Source organism: Toxotes jaculatrix, chromosome 16, assembly GCF_017976425.1.
Source record: "Toxotes jaculatrix isolate fToxJac2 chromosome 16, fToxJac2.pri, whole genome shotgun sequence".
NCBI classification, from domain to species: Eukaryota; Metazoa; Chordata; class Actinopteri; family Toxotidae; genus Toxotes; species Toxotes jaculatrix.
This window is the reverse complement of record NC_054409.1, coordinates 19,065,917-19,084,758: the sequence shown is the minus strand read 5'-3', so window position 1 is coordinate 19,084,758 and position 18,842 is coordinate 19,065,917. Positions and strand designations below refer to the sequence as shown.

General features: G+C 42.4%; 1 protein-coding gene across 1 annotated transcript in view; it reads right to left on the bottom strand.

Moving 5' to 3' along the window:
* arhgap24 (Rho GTPase activating protein 24) overlaps nt 1-15,413 on the bottom strand; it is a 60,122-nt gene extending 44,709 nt beyond the window's left edge. Inside the window, exons 1-2 of the mRNA XM_041058988.1 lie at nt 14,949-15,413; nt 6,876-7,100 (exon numbers count right to left, since the gene is read on the bottom strand). Coding sequence (XP_040914922.1) covers nt 6,876-7,085 — 210 coding nt within the window. The 5' untranslated portion in view covers nt 7,086-7,100; nt 14,949-15,413. The remainder of the gene's footprint in view (nt 1-6,875; nt 7,101-14,948) is intronic.
* Between the last annotated feature and the right edge of the window lie 3,429 nt (nt 15,414-18,842).

The following is an 18,842-nucleotide window of genomic DNA, read 5'->3' as shown; positions in this document are numbered from 1 at the left end:
GTTGGGCACTGCATCTTGTTAGGGTGTTGTTGTTGTTGTTGTTGTTTTATGCAGTTCCATGCTGCTTCACTTTAGAGGTCATGTAGATTTGAGGACTTTGAACACACTGCTCTGTGCCTGACCTAGTTTTATTGAATTTCACTCTGCAAAAAGTAGCAGTTTTAGGTATGTGAAATTTATGTTGGCTTTGTTTCTTAAGTAGGGTAAGAATGGAAAGTTGCAGAACACAGAAGAGTGGTTAGATGAAGTTGTAATGATATTCATGAATAATATTTCTGGGTACATAAACATAGATGGCAAGGTATTTCAAAGGGAAACTAATTGTTTCTTGTCATTTTCTATAAATTATCATGAAAAACTAATTCCCTCAGGATATTCACAGCACCAAGAACTAAAACACAACTTTGAATACGCTGCTTAAGAACCAGAGCTGCCCAGAAATAGCAGTGAGGAAAATCTCCTTTCCCTGTATCTGGCCAGCAGCCCACCTTCAGGTCTGGTGCTTTAACCTTCAGAGACTTCTGCTGCTGATGTGGCTTGGGTTTGGCTGAGCTGAGCATGCTGGGAAATCAGCCAGACAGAAGAGTGTGGGTAGATGAGCAGAATAAAGATTTCAATTGTGCTCAAGTATTTTCCCATGGAAAAATCGGATATTGTTTGGGTGGAATAGATATTAGTAAAGGTTGTGGTTATGTGTGTATTTTTTTTTTTTTTCTTTTTTGTGAAGACAAAGAACAGAGCTACTGGCATGAAACAACTGACTTCTACAAATCCAAAAGGATGACAGGGCATGTTAAATAACTGGGTAGTTGCCAACAAATGAGTAAAAGACGAATCAGAAAATAACTGCTGATTAATAAAATGATAACTGGGAGACCTTGAATAACTGAATCGACGATGATAAATTACTGGCAGACAGACAGCTAGATGCAGTTTTAATGAATTAATATCTAATGATTAGTTCCTCATGTGCTGGTCAGCATGTTTTTTTTTTAAACCTTTGGACAGAGCCAGACCAGCTGTTTTCTTTTGCTTCTAGTCTTTATGCTAAGCTAAACTACAAATCATCTCTTGACTGTAGCTTCATATTTGGCAGACATATGAAAGTAGTAGGCCTATTGATCATCTACCTCTCGACAAGAAAGACCAAAAAAAAGCCTAACTACTCCTTTAGTATCCCTTGTTATCTGCACTCAGTTGTCCTTGGCCCCCTGACTCTCAACCCCAGCAAACTGATCCCTGAACAGCCCAAAAACAGAAGTAGCATAAATCAGTGAGAGTAGATTCTAATTTATCACAGTTGTCAGTTCAACTTCACCAAAGACAGTTAGAGACATACAGCTTATTGAACAAACCATGTGGAATTACTTATCCATCCTTCTACTTCCACATTTCTGTGATTTTGAGTAGTAACAAGAACCCAAAGTCTGTCTGGCTGCTTCTTTGTTCAGTCCACACATGCTCTGTGAGAGAGGCTGCCTGGTTACAGTAACGTTAGAGACGGCCTTATTGTCCACATTACTCATTGTCTCCTCTTCTGTCAGTATAGCTTTGTGTGCTGGCATCAGTGAAAACAAGCTCACAACAGTTTAGTTTGTCTTAAAGACAAACAGTCAAAACAACACACTTGAACACACACTGGCTCACTCGAATCCATTGGATCTTGTCATCTCATTTGGCTGTTAGATGCATCTGCTCCGTGGACCCCAGGTGTCCACTGTTTCAGAGGCAGAGGCAGTTTGAATTGCACAAAATAACTCAATTACAGGAGCTGAAGATAGACACAGATGGTCCTTTTGCTTGTGTGGTGGGGAATCCTCCCCTACTCTAGGTGGAGCTGCTGAGTGCAGCCTTGAGCTAGTCACTCCCAGTTCCTCCTAATCAGGATAAAGTTATATAAGACACCTGTGATGTTTTGTCTCTGTCTTTGCCTCCTTCTCTGTCCCTGCTGTGGCTGTCCAGGTGCTGCATTGCTTGTGAGGGGTTTTGATACTAGTTTTTAACATCCTGTGGTGAGTTGGCCTGCGACTGTTCTTTTTGAAAATACCTTTTAAATAAGCAGTGTGAACTCGGTTAATGGTGTTTTCCCCCTTCTTTTTAGGTTCACCTGCACTGTTGCTGTTTTGCCCCTGGTCTTTTTAGATGTAGTTTGGTCTTAGTTTGCCCCTTGTTTTACCCTGGCTCTTTTTAGACATAGTTTGCCCTTGTTTTGCCCCATGTTTTGCCCCTTATTTTGCCCCTACTTTTCAGATTTATCTTTAGGGCCCGAGCACCGAGTGGTGCGAAGGCCCTATTGTTTTTGTAATGTTTATTATTATTATTATTATTAGGGCCCGAGCACCGAGTGGTGCGAAGGCCCTATTGTAATTCTAATGTTTATTATTATTATTATTATTATTATTTGTCCTCCCAAACAACTGCATTTTTCAACCCCTTCCCATGCTCTAAAACGCCTGAAATTTTGCACAGTCATCAGGTCTGGTGAAAAATTTGATATTTTGTGGTCGTTGTAAATGGGGGGGGCAAAATGGCTCCGCAGCGCCCCCTTGAAATTTTCAAAACCCCCCTCCCATTGGGCTTAGTTTGTCATAGGTGCATGAAAATTGGTACACATGTTGATCATACCGAGACACACCAAAAAGTCTCTTGACACCATGACCTCAACCCAACAGGAAGTCCGCCATTGTGGTCGGAAGTTGGCGATTTTGGCGAATTACACCATTGGTATGCGGACGAACTCGTGCTAGGGATTTCACCCGATCCACTTCATATTTGGTGGACCTCACCTCAAGACCATGATGATCAAAAGTTATCACAGAGTTTTCTCTAAGTTAAAGGGCGTGGCCTCTGTGGCCCGCCAAAGTTTGCTGGCGTTTGGTGAATTTGCCATGACATTTTGAATGGCTCTCACGTCCACATACTTTATCCAAACATCTTCAAACTTTATGAGCATGATCAGGGCTCTGCCCTGAACGCCTCCATATGTCAAACTCCCGCCTTACTCGTGGCGTCCCCTGCTGGTAACAGGAAATGACCTATTTTTACTCTGAAGTGTACTGCTCCTTAATAGTTGACACCATCGGCTTGGTTTCTGCTCTACAACCTTCCCAACTACTTGGTGAAGCTACATTATAAAGGCCGTGAAGCTGGGTGCAATGGCATCTGTGTGGCGGCGCGGCAACTGACGATCCCTCGCCGTGAAATTACGTTTGGATTTGTAATGACCTTAACCACCTCCTATGATCCTAAAAATTCATACACACGTTCTTGGGGGCTGGTCCTAGACTCTGATGGGGTTTTTGTAATTGGGCGGGGCAAAATGGCTCAACGGCGCCCCCTTGAAGATTTAAAATACCCCTCTCCATATGGGTTTTTTTGGAATACAAAGATGAAAATCAGTACACATAAAGAACACTTCGGGACGCACAAAAAAGTCTCTTGACACCATGACCTCAACCTAGCAGGAAGTCAGCCATTTTGTTTTTGGCGGCCAAATTTGAGTGCTTTCCACCATTGGTATGCGGATGAACTCGTGCTAGGGATTTCACCCGATCAACTTCATATCTGGTGGACCTCACCTAAAGACCATGATGATCAAAAGTTATAACAGACTTTTCTCTAAGTTAAAGGGCGTGGCCTCTGTGGCTCGCCAAAGTTCGGTGGCGTTTGGTGAATTTGCCATGACATTTTGAATGGCTCTCACGTCCACATACTTTGTCCAAACATCTTCAAACTTTATGAGCATGATGAGGGCTCTGCCCTGAACGGCTCCATATGTCAAACTCCCGCCTTACTCGTGGCGCCCCCTGCTGGTAACAGGAAATAACCTGTTTGTACTATGACGTGTACTGGGGAGAAGAGGAGAGGACATAGGAGGACTCTGGTACTCTTGGCTGCTCCGGCTGCAACTCCCGCGGGTCGCAAGGGGTGCGAGGGCCCGTCATCGCTGCTTGCAGCTTTAATTATTATTATTATTATTATTATTATTATTCCTCCCAAACAACTGCATTTTTCAACCCCTTCCCATGCTCTAAAACGCCTGAAATTTTGCACACTCATCAGGTCTGGTGAAAAATTTGATATTTTGTGGTCGTTGTAAATGGGGGAGGCAAAATGGCTCCGCAGCGCCCCCTTGAAATTTTCAAAACCCCCCTCTTATTGGGCTTAGTTTGTCATAGGTGCATGAAAATTGGTACACATGTTGATCATACCGAGACACACCAAAAAGTCTCTTGACACCATGACCTCAACCCAACAGGAAGTCCGCCATTGTGGTCGGAAGTTGGCCATTTTGGCGAATTACACCATTGGTATGCGGACGAACTCGTGCTAGGGATTTCACCCGATCCACTTCATATTTGGTGGACCTCACCTCAAGACCATGATGATCAAAAGTTATCACAGAGTTTTCTCTAAGTTAAAGGGCGTGGCCTCTGTGGCCCGCCAAAGTTTGCTGGCGTTTGGTGAATTTGCCATGACATTTTGAATGGCTCTCACATCCACATACTTTATCCAAACATCTTCAAACTTTATGAGCATGATCAGGGCTCTGCCCTGAACGCCTCCATATGTCAAACTCCCGCCTTACTCGTGGCGTCCCCTGCTGGTAACAGGAAATGACCTATTTTTACTCTGAAGTGTACTGCTCCTTAATAGTTGACACCATCGGCTTGGTTTCTGCTCTACAACCTTCCCAACTACTTGGTGAAGCTACATTATAAAGGCCGTGAAGCTGGGTGCAATGGCATCTGTGTGGCGGCGCGGCAACTGACGATCCCTCGCCGTGAAATTACGTTTGGATTTGTAATGACCTTAACAACCTCCTATGATCATAAAAATTCATACACACGTTCTTGGGGGCTGGTCCTAGACTCTGATGGGGTTTTTGTAATTGGGCGGGGCAAAGTGGCTCAACTGCGCCCCCTTGAAAATTTAAAATACCCCTCTCCATATGGGTTTTTTTGGAGTATGAAGATGAAAATCGGTACACATAAAGAACACGTCCGAATGCACAAAAAAGTCTCTTGACACCATGACCTCAACCTAGCAGGAAGTCCGCCATTTTGTTTTTGGCGGCCAAATTTCAGTGCTTTGCACCATTGGTATGCGGATGAACTCGTGCTAGGGATTTCACCCGATCAACTTCATATCTGGTGGACCTGACCTCAAGACCATGATGATCAAAAGTTATAACAGACTTTTCTCTAAGTTAAAGGGTGTGGCCTCTGTGGCTCGCCAAATTTCGGTGGCGTTTGGTGAATTTGCCATGACATTTTGAATGGCTCTCACGTCCACATACTTTATCCAAACATCGTCAAACTTCATGAGCATGATGAGGGCTCTGCCCTGAACGCCTCCATATCTCAAACTCCCGCCTTACTCGTGGCGCCCCCTGCTGGTAACAGGAAATAACCTGTTTGTACTATGACGTGTACTGGGGAGAAGAGGAGAGGACATAGGAGGACTCTGGTACTCTTGGCTGCGCCGGCTGCGACTCCCGCGGGTCGCAAGGGGTGCGAGGGCCCGTCATCGCTGCTTGCAGCTTTAATTTACATTTAGTTTTGGCTGGTATATTTAGTTTGACCCTTTGCTTTTGGCTTTTGCCTGGAGTTTTAGGTTTCTGTTTCCTTAGTCATCCTTCTTTGATTTCTTTTGTTTGAATTTGTTTCTCGCCAACTGGGTTACTTTGTATTTTTGCTTTGTTGATTATTGTTCATTTGCTTGTGATTTAATTTTGTTTTGAGATTCTTTTCTTTCTGGGCAGAGTGCTACTGTGGAGTGGCTAGGCACCTGTGTAATTTTCCCATTGTGGGACTATTAAAGGTTTATCTTATAAATCTCTTAACTGACGTCTCTGCCTCAGTAATGTAACACAGGTAAAATAACCTGTGTGCCTTGTACTTTCTCTAAGTATTTATACTAGGAATTTCCTGGAGTACGAGTCCCCAGGTGGTGTTGTCAGTGATTTCAATCCTCCCATTAGTGTCCCTCGCCACACTTGCAAAAGAACAGAAAATTAAAAGAGTAATTTAAGTGAATTGGAAATTGTTCTGTCTTTTTTGGTTTTATCACTGTTTGCTTATAGTTAATGACAAATATCACCTCTTTCTTTAGCCTGGATAGCTGCCTTTCTCTTTGTCTTTTGATCGTATTATGTATGACTTTAGCTGCTGAAGAGCATACATAGGAGACTGCTTTCTGTAGGGGACTCCCACATCCCCTTCAGGTAAGGTCGTGGGAGTCCCACATCCCCTATGTTTTGTTTCTAATGCTTATTATTATCAAACTGATGTTTGGGCTTGTCCTGAGGTATGTGGGCGTCACAGATTCAAAGTGACAATAACTTGATGCTAATTTTGTGACTTTTGTGACCTTTTACAAATGTTAGGGTCATTAAAATGCCAATTTCTGGAGCCTGCCCCAAAGGTCATCTGAGAAAATCCATGCACACAAATTACAAATCTGTAAACAGAGTACAGATTTACTTATGGCTTTTTATTTTTCTCAGCTGACCCTAAGGGGCCCCATATTCCTTTACTGCAGCTCTTCTAAAAACACATTTATTCACATTGGCTTCTGGACTGGACACAGTCCAGTGTGTCCAGTGTGTGCTACAGAGCTGACAAGTGTCGAAGTGTGTTAGTGTATTCAAGTCAAACTCAATGATCAACAAGTGATTTCTGTTGTGTGTGTGTGTGTGTGTGTGTGTGTGTGTGTGTGTGTGTGTGTGTGTGTGTGTGTGTGTGTGTGTGTGTGTGTGTGTGTGTGTGTGTGTGTGTGTGTGTGTGTGTGTGTGTGTGTGTGTGTGTGTGTGTGTGTGATGCCATGATTTCAAGATTAATTGGGATTATTCTTTTGTGTGTTCACAGCCTTACCAGGGCTTTGGTCTCCTCCTCGTCTTTGTAATAGAAGAGCTGGTCCCCACGCAGTACAAACCAGCGACTGTGCCAAGTCTTGACAAAACCTCCTTGCTTCCTGAGCCACCCACACCTGATGACATTTGGCCGTCCTTGCCTCTGAACTTCTGTGCTGGCCTGACCTCCACTGCGCTGGGGACTGCTGTGGGACACACACTGGTCGTCCATTACAGCAACTGGGATCTGTAAAATAGGCAAAACAGTTAAAATCTGTTTTTGAATTATCTTGATTGACAGGAACTTTATTTCTGAAAAGATCCATTTTTCAAACATCATCCTCAGTGATAACAAAATTCATGGTAAGTAAATGGGACTTTTTTTTTGTTTTATTTTCATGGTTTTGAAAAATCAAACCCTTTACAGGAATGTCTGGCCTGTTCACTGTGTTCTGCCTTTTGTGGAGCATTATGGAATTTGGGGCAGAAAGAACGACAGAAGGGGAAATGTGGGAGGAGGAATTCATGAGCGAGATAACAAGACCACAGACCAAACCTCAGATGTCTTTTATCTTTCTTTCTTGTGCCACGCTCCTACGTATCTTGGCTAGAAACTTACTATATGGATATGTACTCATATACAGGCTAAAATCCTCGACTGCACCTAAAACTTTCACATGTGAACACATACAGTACAAAAATGAGTACACTCATAACACCATGCATGCAATAGACCATCCTACATATATTGTTTCCATGAGGATAATAGATTGTTTAAACCTCTGCATCATTCAGTTACATATGCTACTATTTGGAGACTGCTGCTGTCAGCTTTAAACATTGCCATGTTATCAGTGGCTCTGGTGGAGCTTGGCTTGGTGGACGTCCAAACAGCCTACAGGTCCAGATGACGACCAGATGCAGACCAGCGGTGTTCCAGGGAGCGGTGCACAGCAAGTGCAGTGGGACTGCTGTGGTGATTTCAAAACTTTCTCTGGTTTCACGCACGCAGTCCAACTAAGTGTGTCCTGTATGTGCATGCTGAAACATGCTCAGTCCTCTGCATTCCTGGCAGAAAATAACTGTTTTTTTACTTGTTTTGCATTGTGGTGGCCATAACCTACTCATTATCTGTTAACCGTCTCTCCTTTATCTTTCCTCCACTTTCAAATTTTAAAAACGTGTGCAGTGCTCTTACTTCAGTGACGCAGCAGCTATCATCTGAGCTCAGTTCATTCAGGGAAAAATTCATCTTTGGCTGGGAACGTTATAGTACACAAACACACACACACAGCATAAATCATAGTCTAGGGTTGGTACATGCATCTGTTGATTGGAGTCACCTGCTGTGTTGCCAGTCTGGTGCCACAGCCCCTTTGCAATTTCATGCCTCCTGCACAGGGCCTAGTTAACTGCACTGCAGGGACTGGCTTGTGCTGCTACCAACTGAAATGGTAAATAACTCAGGGGTTTCTTAATGTGAATAACGTGGAGCTAGCTGAGAGAAGAAACACTATTCAAAATTTACATTACACTGTGGTCTAGTTCAGAAGAAATAAATTGCTGTACAGGGACAGAAAGCCTAATCATTACTAAATCTATGAATTACCAGACAAATGGAAAAAGATTATTTGAAAAGTCGGTGGTTCTTTGGCCCATTCAGTAACAGCATGATGAATTGTGACCTTCAGAAAGTTATTTGTCTTCATTTTTATGTTCTGTGCTGAAATACAGGATTAACACTTTTGGATTCTCAGCTACAGTTGCATGAAAAGCTGTTGACTCAGAAAAAAAGTTTTGCTGGAAATGATCATTTTCGATGACTCACTCTTCTCACTTTTACAGTTTAGTAGCCAACACAACTGTGCCAGCCTTCTCATAAAGACATTTGCACCAAGCTAGCACATCTGTATAATAAATCATAACAACACTGGCTGCAGTGAAGGGCTAATGAGCTTGCTACCAAAGCAAATGAATTTGTTTAGACACCTGAATTTTGTGAAGCAACAGCCTAACAAGGGCTAAAGGCAAAACACCTGACCTGTTTTCAAACCTAGTTTTCACACTTAGTCTTTCTTTTTTCCAGACACTTCATCTAATGAACATCTCTGATGGTCCCAGATGTGGCTGCAAGCACATTTGTGAAGCAATTGCAAAGACTGCAAGAACGCATCACTGCCTGACTGTTTTGTGCATTCAGCACATTGCCAGCAGCCTCCCAGAGGTACGTCCTGTGTCCCTGTAAAACACCTGTGTGTGCAGGTGTCTGTGTCTGTATCATTCTGTGAGGCAGTTGTGTCTCTGTCCCCTGAGCCTCAGTTTCCAAAAATAAGCAGTGGAACTAGATATGTAATCGTAATGATTTTTCCCGGACCACAACAACAACATTTGAAAAGAAACACTGAAAGCAAAGAGATGTAGGGTATCTATTTTACTCAGTGCAGCCTGAAACACAAGAACCTGAAGAACATGAATGTTAGTTTCAAGAAAAATAAAATGACGTAAAATAAATAAATTTTCAATAAATTTCAACTTTAACAAACCTTGAATTCACAAAAGCTAGAGGACTGATTTTGTGATTAAACGTTTTACATTCAAGGGAGAGTCATGGAGAGTCATCCCAAATTTTCTTCTTTAAATTTGTCATGACATCAGGTCTGATCTTGGGAATAAATAATGCGGCAGTATGATAGAGGATTTCATTTCCAAAGCGGTAATTAACTCGCCATATTACCATCTGCCCATGTCTGGTAACACTTTAATCTTTTTCAACTGTCAAGTCACATTAAAGAGCAAGAAAATCCCAGAATTTTCTCAGAGCAAGCCTGAGAACTTTGACCATACAAAGAAGTCTGTGGGAAGAGACACCCTGACCTTCACTATAAACAACAACAGCTCAGTATACAGCACAGACAGCCACACACACATACCAGAAACACAGGCAGTACAGTCACTTGAAAGGACAACACAGAGATAGTCACGAATCAGCCCCCTAAGGTTTTGTGGCATGCACTATAATTTCTTAGCAGGATGCAACATATTTGTGGCTCTGTGGCAGAAAAATTAATAAATTCAAACCACACGAGGAAAAGAGAAAAGAAGGGAGGTACTTCTCTGCAAGAGGTCCAAATCTTTCAAATTGCAATTGGTGTTTGTCTCCATTTGGGCGCAGAAGTATTAGTGTTCTTTGTCTGTCTGTGTCCATCAGTAAAATCGATACAGAGCCAGGCCATCTTAGGTTTAGAGACGCCTTTTTGTCGGTTTAAAAATTTGCATCTGTCAGTGAAATAGTAAAATGTGTCTGGATGTGTCTTCAGCGATGAAAGGTGTTCTCAGACCAGCCAAGAAGGCACTGAAGTACAATAAATGATTTTCAGCTGTTTCCTGGGACAGAACCATTAGGCGCAAACTGATACTTGTGATGATGAACCTATGAATAATAGTAATAAAAAAAAATCCCTGTATTTTGTGGGATTCTGTGGGAAGATGCACAGTTTAGGATAAATCACCACATACAGGTTTAAATAAAGTAATAGCAACCTTTTCACATCTCACATCTTTTCCCAACTGAAGTTTTTTCTGCATGTGTAACTGATGCACCATGTGTTGGTCACATCATTGTACCAACACACCGGCAAAATAAGGATATCTAGAGGTCAACAAGACAGTGAGCTCGACGAGACTGTGAAAGGCTCTGAAATGCGATACTGCAGACCTTCTTATCCATCCAGGACCCGTCTCACAACAGACGGTTGCTCGTCGTCTGTGCATACACAGACTGTTTGCTCCCCATATGAGAAAGTACTGAAGCTAGCAGCACACAAAAGCCTGTACTGAATGGATAGAGCCAGTTTGGAGGAAAGGAGATTGAGGCCTCACTTCACAGTCTGGCTCATCCTTTGGGAAAAGAAAGTTGTGCTAGGGAAGATTTTTTTGGTTGTAAAAATACAACAGTTACCTAAATCATACATTTGGGCTGCAAAGAAAAAAAAGAGCATTCAGTTCCATCTTATTGAGACTATATAGACTGTTGCCTAAACTGCCAAAGATTTTGGTGTCGGGCAGGGACAGTGGCAGGAAATCTTCTGTGACCACAGGAAGTGGCCGGTCAAAACAGCAGCAAGGGAGCACTCCATCGAGAGAAAACTGGACACAACAACTGCCTTTCCCATCCTGTGGTTGCTATAAAGCACAGACCCACATGGTAAACATAAACATGCTAAATGCATTTTACCAGCATCATGTGACCTGATTTCACAGTTTTCAAACAACTGATAGTTTGCTGACAAAGCTGCTACATGATAACATCCTTGACCGGTCCACCTACCATACAGAGGGGACATACTAGTCTGTGGTGGTTTTTTTAAACGTAGCCTAACCTATAACCCTACAAAGGGGAGGGGATTAGCTACTGGTCAATTGCAAAATAAATAAAATAACATTTTTTCTAAAACGTATTGATGACAATTCCTAGCAGCAATGTGCATGTTGTGTGCATATTAAATGTTATCAATGATCAGAGTAATGCAAGTAATCTCTGGCCTGGAGGTTTAATGATTCAGTGATTAATAGCAGGCACGGATTCTTTATTCATGTCCTTTAACATATGGCAGACAGTGCCATTACCATCTGTCTGTCTTCAGTCCTCAGTTTTACATTTTCAGCAGCAGCTGTACTCCACATTGGCCCCAGTGCTTGCCAGTAATCCCTGTGCCAACTTTCCTCGGATGATACAAAGGTCAATGGGCTGTGAAACAGAAAAAAAGTCACAATGGTGGATGAAAACCGTGCTACCATTTAGCCTTATCAAGTCTGATTGAATCTCTTGTGACAGCTAGATTTGTATTTTCTGTCTGTCTGTCTGCCTGCCTGCCTGCCTGCCTGCCTGCCTGTCTGCCTGTCTGTCTATCTCTGTATGTCTGTAAAGCAACTGATACTCCACCACAAAGCTGCCAGTAAGATGTGACTGGCAGACAGATGGCATGGTGACTTCTTTATAAATACGAGTCAGCATGTTTGACAGCTGATTGAATCCAACGTCTGTGTTTCATTACCAACCAAGGATGATTCAGGCCAAAGCCAATAGTTTTGACAAACTCTGCGTTAATAGAAAGCCTATGGTTCTCATTTGTTTGTATATGTGCTCAAACCATCCTAGTACCCTAGCTAACAGCTAAAACACGGCAAACCATGCAATAGAGGAAACATGAACTTCACATTACCAATCAGTGCTGTCAACCCTTTAAATATCCCTAAGCAACCTTCCCCCTTAAAGTCTGCACAGCAGGGCCTCTATGACCCACATGTGTTAAAGACAAATATAACCCTCACCTACCAAAGCTGCTACCTCGAGAGCAGTCTGTTTCTGTTAAGTCTCCTGCTGAAAAGTTGCAGAGGTGAGAGGAGGGCATGTTTCTTGCTGTGCTGTTGCTGTGCTAATCGCTGGAGAGGATGTGAAAGAGGAAGAGCTTCAGAGCCGCCTCAGATGGAAGTACTCAGATACACATGCACCAAAAAAAAAAAAAAAAAAACACCCTGATGCATTGCTTCATCCAATACACGCACAAGTCAGGTCTATCAAGATTTAGTGCTAAAGGGGGGTTCACGCATCTAAGAAGCTATCCTTCATTGCAGGGCAGTCCATCATCAGTCACTACCCACTGTGAGCCACAGAGACATAGGTGAACGGATGGAAGTGGGAAGAGAGGAAGGAAGGTGAGGGTAGACAGTATAAAGTTTCACAAAGACAGAAGGATCAGCTCTTGGACATAAAATTTTTCTTTTTGCTCCTGTTGCTGAAATGCCTAATCAACTCTCAGGCTTTCCTGTATGAATCAATGTGATGAGTCAGGGTCTATTTTGTCTACACACCGGTTTAGACGCCAAATGTGGGGCCCCCTTCATAGTCCACAATGCAGCCCTTTTGGTGTGATACACTCGCTACCCCGTCACTTGCATCGCCACCCCTCCCTCTCTATTTTCCTCCATAACATGTGTCACAGTATGTCTGGAAACTGAGCAACGGCTCTGCGGAGAGATGAGGGTGAAGACTTCACACTGACCTCTGAGTCATTCTACATGTGTTTGACAGGCTTGTGAATGATACTGTTGATGTGGCTTTCTTTTGTAAGGCAGACGTGAGCACAGGAGGATATCTTCCACACACAAAAAAGATACACAAAGTTAAAAAATGAGAGCGTGAACTGAAAAATCCCACCTGATAGTCATTTACCCCTAGGATATTGACATACAGAAACGGAGGAAAATGGCTGCAACATCTCTGTGCAGTGGTGACAAAATCCACTCGTGAACACCACTAAAGCTTACTAATATTTCTTTTGTTTAATTCATCCAGAAACAGGAGTGTTAACGGATTGTGTGTTGGACTATTGCTTGTCTTTAAGCAGCTATCAAAGGCAATGATTGGAGATTCCAGGACGTTAGTGTGCCAAGCAACAGAATTGTCATTTTTACTTATACTATTTTTTGTACGGTTCATACAACTGAGCCAGTATAGCTGTTTCCCTCTGTTTCTAGACTTTGTGCTAAGCCAAGTGAACCAGCTGCTGGAATATGCCTTATGTAAGAAACGCGACCGGTTCAATCAATCTTCTCTTTTTACCACCAGAAAGAGAATAAGTGTATTCCCCAAAACGTGAAACTATTCCTTTACCTACAAATTTTCCAGTTTGATCTGAGCTCTGGTTTTGCTGCAGTTTCAGTTGTCCTCGTGTCCATCCCTTCCTCTCTCTCAATAAACAGATATCACAGAGCTAGACCTGGGAACAGTCGAGTGCAGCAGCTGACACGGGGAACCTGATCCCTGGGCTTTCCAGCAGCATAGCTTGTGCACTGCAGACATTCCTGGCACACAGGGTACATCAGATCTTCCCTCCCTCTACCTCAGCTCATGCCCAGTTTGCCTTTATATCTTTATTTTCCATAAACACAGCAGGTGGTGGGAAAAAAAGGCAGACATGTCTTTTTCTGTCCTCCCTGCTATTTTCTTAATAATTTGTCTCCTCGTCCATTCCACCCCTCCTTTCATACAGTCATCCTCACACATGAAGCACAACTAGTACATTAATCCAGACATAAATGAGTTTCTTTCTCTGTTTGTTCAGTCGACAGCCAGACAGGGGGTTAGTGTTTTGGATGGCACATGCAATAGTCTCGCCATCTGTATGTCCTGCACCAGAATTAGCAAGTTCTTGCAAAATACTGGTCTAACGCAGCCACTGAATTTTAATTATGTGACTAAAACCTACCTGAAAATTGATGCTTTCCAGCTGTCCAGCTGTTGTTGCTATGGCTACCCACAGCAAATTGGTGTTATGTTGTTACAGGCTAACAATGTTGCTAATATGCTTTAGACAGATTTTAGTCATTTTCTCAATGTGTCACACAGATTCCCAGCATGTCCACGAAGGTGTGATACACCAACATATAAATAGAAAGTTGTGCGCTTCTTTCCCCTGGTGCATCTCTACTCCAGTCTCAATATGACACTTAGTGCTGGTGACACAGCTGGATGAGTTCTGTCACTAGCTTAACACAGTGGAAAAAGATCGCATAAACGAACCATTAACCTAGTGATCAAATCCATTTGAAAATTAGAAATGCTACAAGTTTGAAGTCTGAAGTTCAGTCACCTAAAGCGTTGATGTGTCTGATCATTGTTCAGTTAATTGAAGGCAGTTGCTGACCTCCTGTGCTAGTGGTCTGGAGTCATATGTGTCAAAAGTAAATGAAACACATTAAATATACCTTGAAACACCAAAACAACACATGTCAAAGATATTACCATGTACCAAGTTACTACTGTAATTTTATGTAAAGTTCACCTTCAGGGATGCCTGTGTATAATGTAAATTACATAACTCTAAGTGTGACTCTTTTCCTCTAGATTGGACCAAGAAGCCAGACCATTTGCCTGCAGCATCTTCACAGTCCTATTACGTGTCAGAGTGTGTAGATATACATGAATGTGGCTCAAGAACAACAGGGGAACTGCCACAAAATCACCAACATAAAACAACACCCCCACAGACAAAACCACACTATGACAATGTGCAACATCAAACAGCAAACTCACCTTTCAAATAAACAGTCTTGTTTAATCCCTCAGGTGTGACGTGTGGTGATGCGCCGCTATTATATCCAATCCAGTGACAGGCAATCAATCAACATCAACAGAAATCCTGGGCTGAGTCAAGCTGAAGTTGTGCTCCAGCTCTATTCCTGCTGGTGCTGCTGCTGCTGTTGCTGCTGCTCCCCTCCTGGACTGACTCCGTGTGTGCAGAGAGGATTGAGTTAACTGAAGCTCAGACAAGCTGTTAAAAACTTTTCCCCTGACTGCTCACACCATCTGCATGCTGAGAAAGTCTCCGCTGTGGACCGGATGGCTGTCGTGGTCAGCACAGTCACACATGGGGCACCATTACAGCGGGAGTCCGCCCAGACACATGCACACCCGCATGCGCTCACACACAAATGCACACTCTCTCCCAGCACTGAAACCTATGCAGTCCGAACTCCTCCAGTCATCCTTGCTGGTGAGACGCTCACACTCTGTCTGAGAGGAGTGTGTCTGTATGTTGGTTGAGAGGAGGAGGAGGAGGAGGGAGGAGGGAGGAGAGAGGGAGGGGGAAAATGTGTGTGTGTGTTTGTGAGAGAGAGAGAACATGTTTGAGGAAGTCTTAAGATGAAAACCATAACTGAGCAGCGCCCCAGCAGTGCAGCTGACTTTCTCTTGTTTTTCAGATTACAAACAAACTTTTTAAACTCTCACACTGTGTTTCACTCTGCTTAAAATGTTAACAGGCAAGAAATGACCGGACTTTGCAGTGGTTCACAACGTGGAATATAAATCCTGAATTTTCCACACATGGTCTGTGAGTAATCCAGCACACAAACACAGAAGACTGCCCCAGTTTTAAGGCGGCTTCAAGATGACATATACAAATGACTGCGTGCATGCAGCTTGACAAACATTTATTCAGTGACTCTATCCTCACTTTGGTGCAAGTCCAGCTGTATACACACCAGTGGAAAGTGCATCTTGTTTACTTGGGAGTGGTTTAAGATTTCTGAGTATTCCACAGTTTCGAAATGGTTCCTTCTGAAGGACATGCAATTTTTCACTATTGTTTGTAATAGTTTTCATTTCTGTTAGTAAAAAATGTAAAATCTGTATGATAAATGCAGACTGTATTACAGGTAAAACCTTTACACTGCAGTTTTGAATCGGCATGTACAGCACATTCTTGAGCTCGATTCTGATGCACAGTTGTCATGCAAATTCTAAAAATAAAATATGAGCTGTTATGTGAAATTATATACGATAAAATGGTCGCTTCCCAAGGAACATTGTATAAAATGAAAAGGTTAGAAGGTTCCTTTGTAAGAATCAGATGGACAAATTTTCACTGCCAATTATTATTTCACAATTTATAATTTACTGAAATGGTCAACATACAGATACAGAATCTTTATAGAACTTTAGTGTGTCCCTTTTCACGTGTCAGCCACATCCTCTGGTCCTGGAAAATGGGCTCATTATTAATAAGGAGTTAAATTCCAATCTATGTGGGAGGCAGCTGATATGTCAACAATAATTACTTCCTCAAACTCAAATCATCAGGATGGAAATTGAGTTTCTGTACAAAGTCACATACTGTGTATGTAAATGGGGGTAAATCTTACTGGTGATTCCAGTAGAGCTGGTTGAGTGAGGCAACAGAGGACTGTCATAGTGTTGAATGTGGAGGAGGAGATGTCAACAAACATGATCCTGGCTGGGTTATTAAGGTGTTAGAGGGTCAAGTGTAAGGCCAGGCTAAGCACATTATGCATTGATCTGTTTGATCTATAGACTGAGTCTAAGGCAGGAGAGAGGTCAGAGTTGATGGCATACACTGTCACTTTTCAAGCTTCTGTTAGCATAAATTGATCAAAGAGACAGCAGCGGTGCATGAATCTGTCCAAACCTTCAAACTACCTCTTTTCTGAATGAAAGAAAGAAAAGACAAATCAGCAAAAAAGTTAGAAAAACTAAAGGTAATTTTGTAAAAGAAAAATACTTATTTCTTCCATGTTGTTTGTTAAAACATCCTAAGACTCATCAAATTTATCCTGGGACTCTTTGGCAGATCCTGACGCCCAGGTTGGGAACCAGTGATCTAAACAATCCAGGCACTAACTCTTAATGTGCGTGTTTTCTGCAGTCATCATTATGAGACTTACATCTTAAACATAACTTAATGGATATGGGCTATTTGCAGTGTGGTTGTTTATTTGTTGTGCAGCACTGCTAAAAAAGGATGAGTTTGGCACACTGACCTTGGTAAACCTGCTGTGTCCAGTTCCTGCTCTTGCACAGTAAGGTGCACTTGGTAGCACACTTTTTACACTTTTTCAGTCCTCTTTGTTACTTTTTCTTACCTTATATTAAATATCAGCATGAAATTGAATCATTCAAAGTAGTTTTTTATTTGCAGCTGTTCAAAGGATATTTATATTCAACAGTCAACTGTGAGAATGTAGTAGAATTTATTCCTTCCAATAAAATATAATCACCACACAGAAGGTGAGTTTTTTAGGTGTTGTGAAAAGCCTCATTAGATCAAGCGAAGATTAAGTGAAATGTTGAGATCAAACTACAGTCGGCTCTGAGCCATCTGTCCTCAGCCATCCTTCAGCATGTTTTATTATATACGCAGGACGTGGAATGCTGAACATGAAACACTGTGACCTTGTGACGTAAGAAGTGGCCATCTGTAAACAAACTGGAGCTGCATCTCCTCCCATGAGACACTCCGGGAGACACTATCTGATAGGAGATAACTCATAGGATTAGAATGGATGAATCCTCACAGAGGAAGCCTGTGGGAATTAAAATATTCTCAATGGGGCTGCTGTTCTCATGGCCTTCGAGTCACAGCTTTTGGACAGTTGGTGACTTCTGGACAGACAATGAAAATCTTTGGAGGACCACGCAGACAAAAAGCTTCTTTCAATGGACTGAGATGATACTGGGACTCAGACTATATCAATATGTAGTATTCACTTTTGACCTCTATAGGTAAATGTAGGTAAATGATGTTTCGTTCTAGTGTGCTGCACGGCATACTAGAATGAAAGCCGTAGCTGAGCAATATTGGTTAGTCAGTGTCCCTGAGTGTGTGCATGACCTCTGTTGGCAAACGTCTGGCCTCGTAGCATTTCCTGTTCGCGTCAAGGCAATAACAAGCAGAGAAGGGCAATCGAATTCTTCTTTTCCACTTTAGTGTTTTATTGAAGACTTTGTTGAAACAGTGAAACTCAACAAAAGGGAAAATGGAAAAGGTTGTGTATGTGAAGAGGTGTGTGTGGCTGAGGTGAGTAGTCGGATCACACAGAAAAAAAAGGTCATGAACACTGACAAAGATCTGAAGAGACTCTTTAGATGCATTAATAATAAACAGCAATAATCAAAACTTTAATGTTAACAGTGGGTGAAGAAGCTCTAAGCAAGCTGAGCAAAAAGAGGTTGAATACTGGCCTTAAATTCCCATCAGGAGAACACAAACATGGCTTAAAGTAAATGCTACTGTTGCTTTGCATCTGCTGAATGTGTCAACAGGCAACAGTTTTCCAACAAATTTGCCCCATCAAATTACATAGGGCGATAACATCTTTACAGCTTGTTTCTGCTGCCCCCAGATGGCCAAGATCAGTTGTTGCCAGTTACAATCCAAAAAGGTGCCCATGACAAAGAAAAAAGATCAGCACAACAGGAAAGTAGTGAATACAATTCCAGGAGGCTTAGGAATTTAAAGTGCAGATCATGAACCACAGTGTCTGGGGTTGCATGTCATCCCTGTCAGCTCTCTACGACTGACTCTCTTATGAAAGCATAAAATGCAGAAAAGGAGATTGTTGATGGGACTGATAGAGACTATCAGGGAGTACTCTACGTTGTTTTCTGTCAAGGTCAAGGTCACCCCCT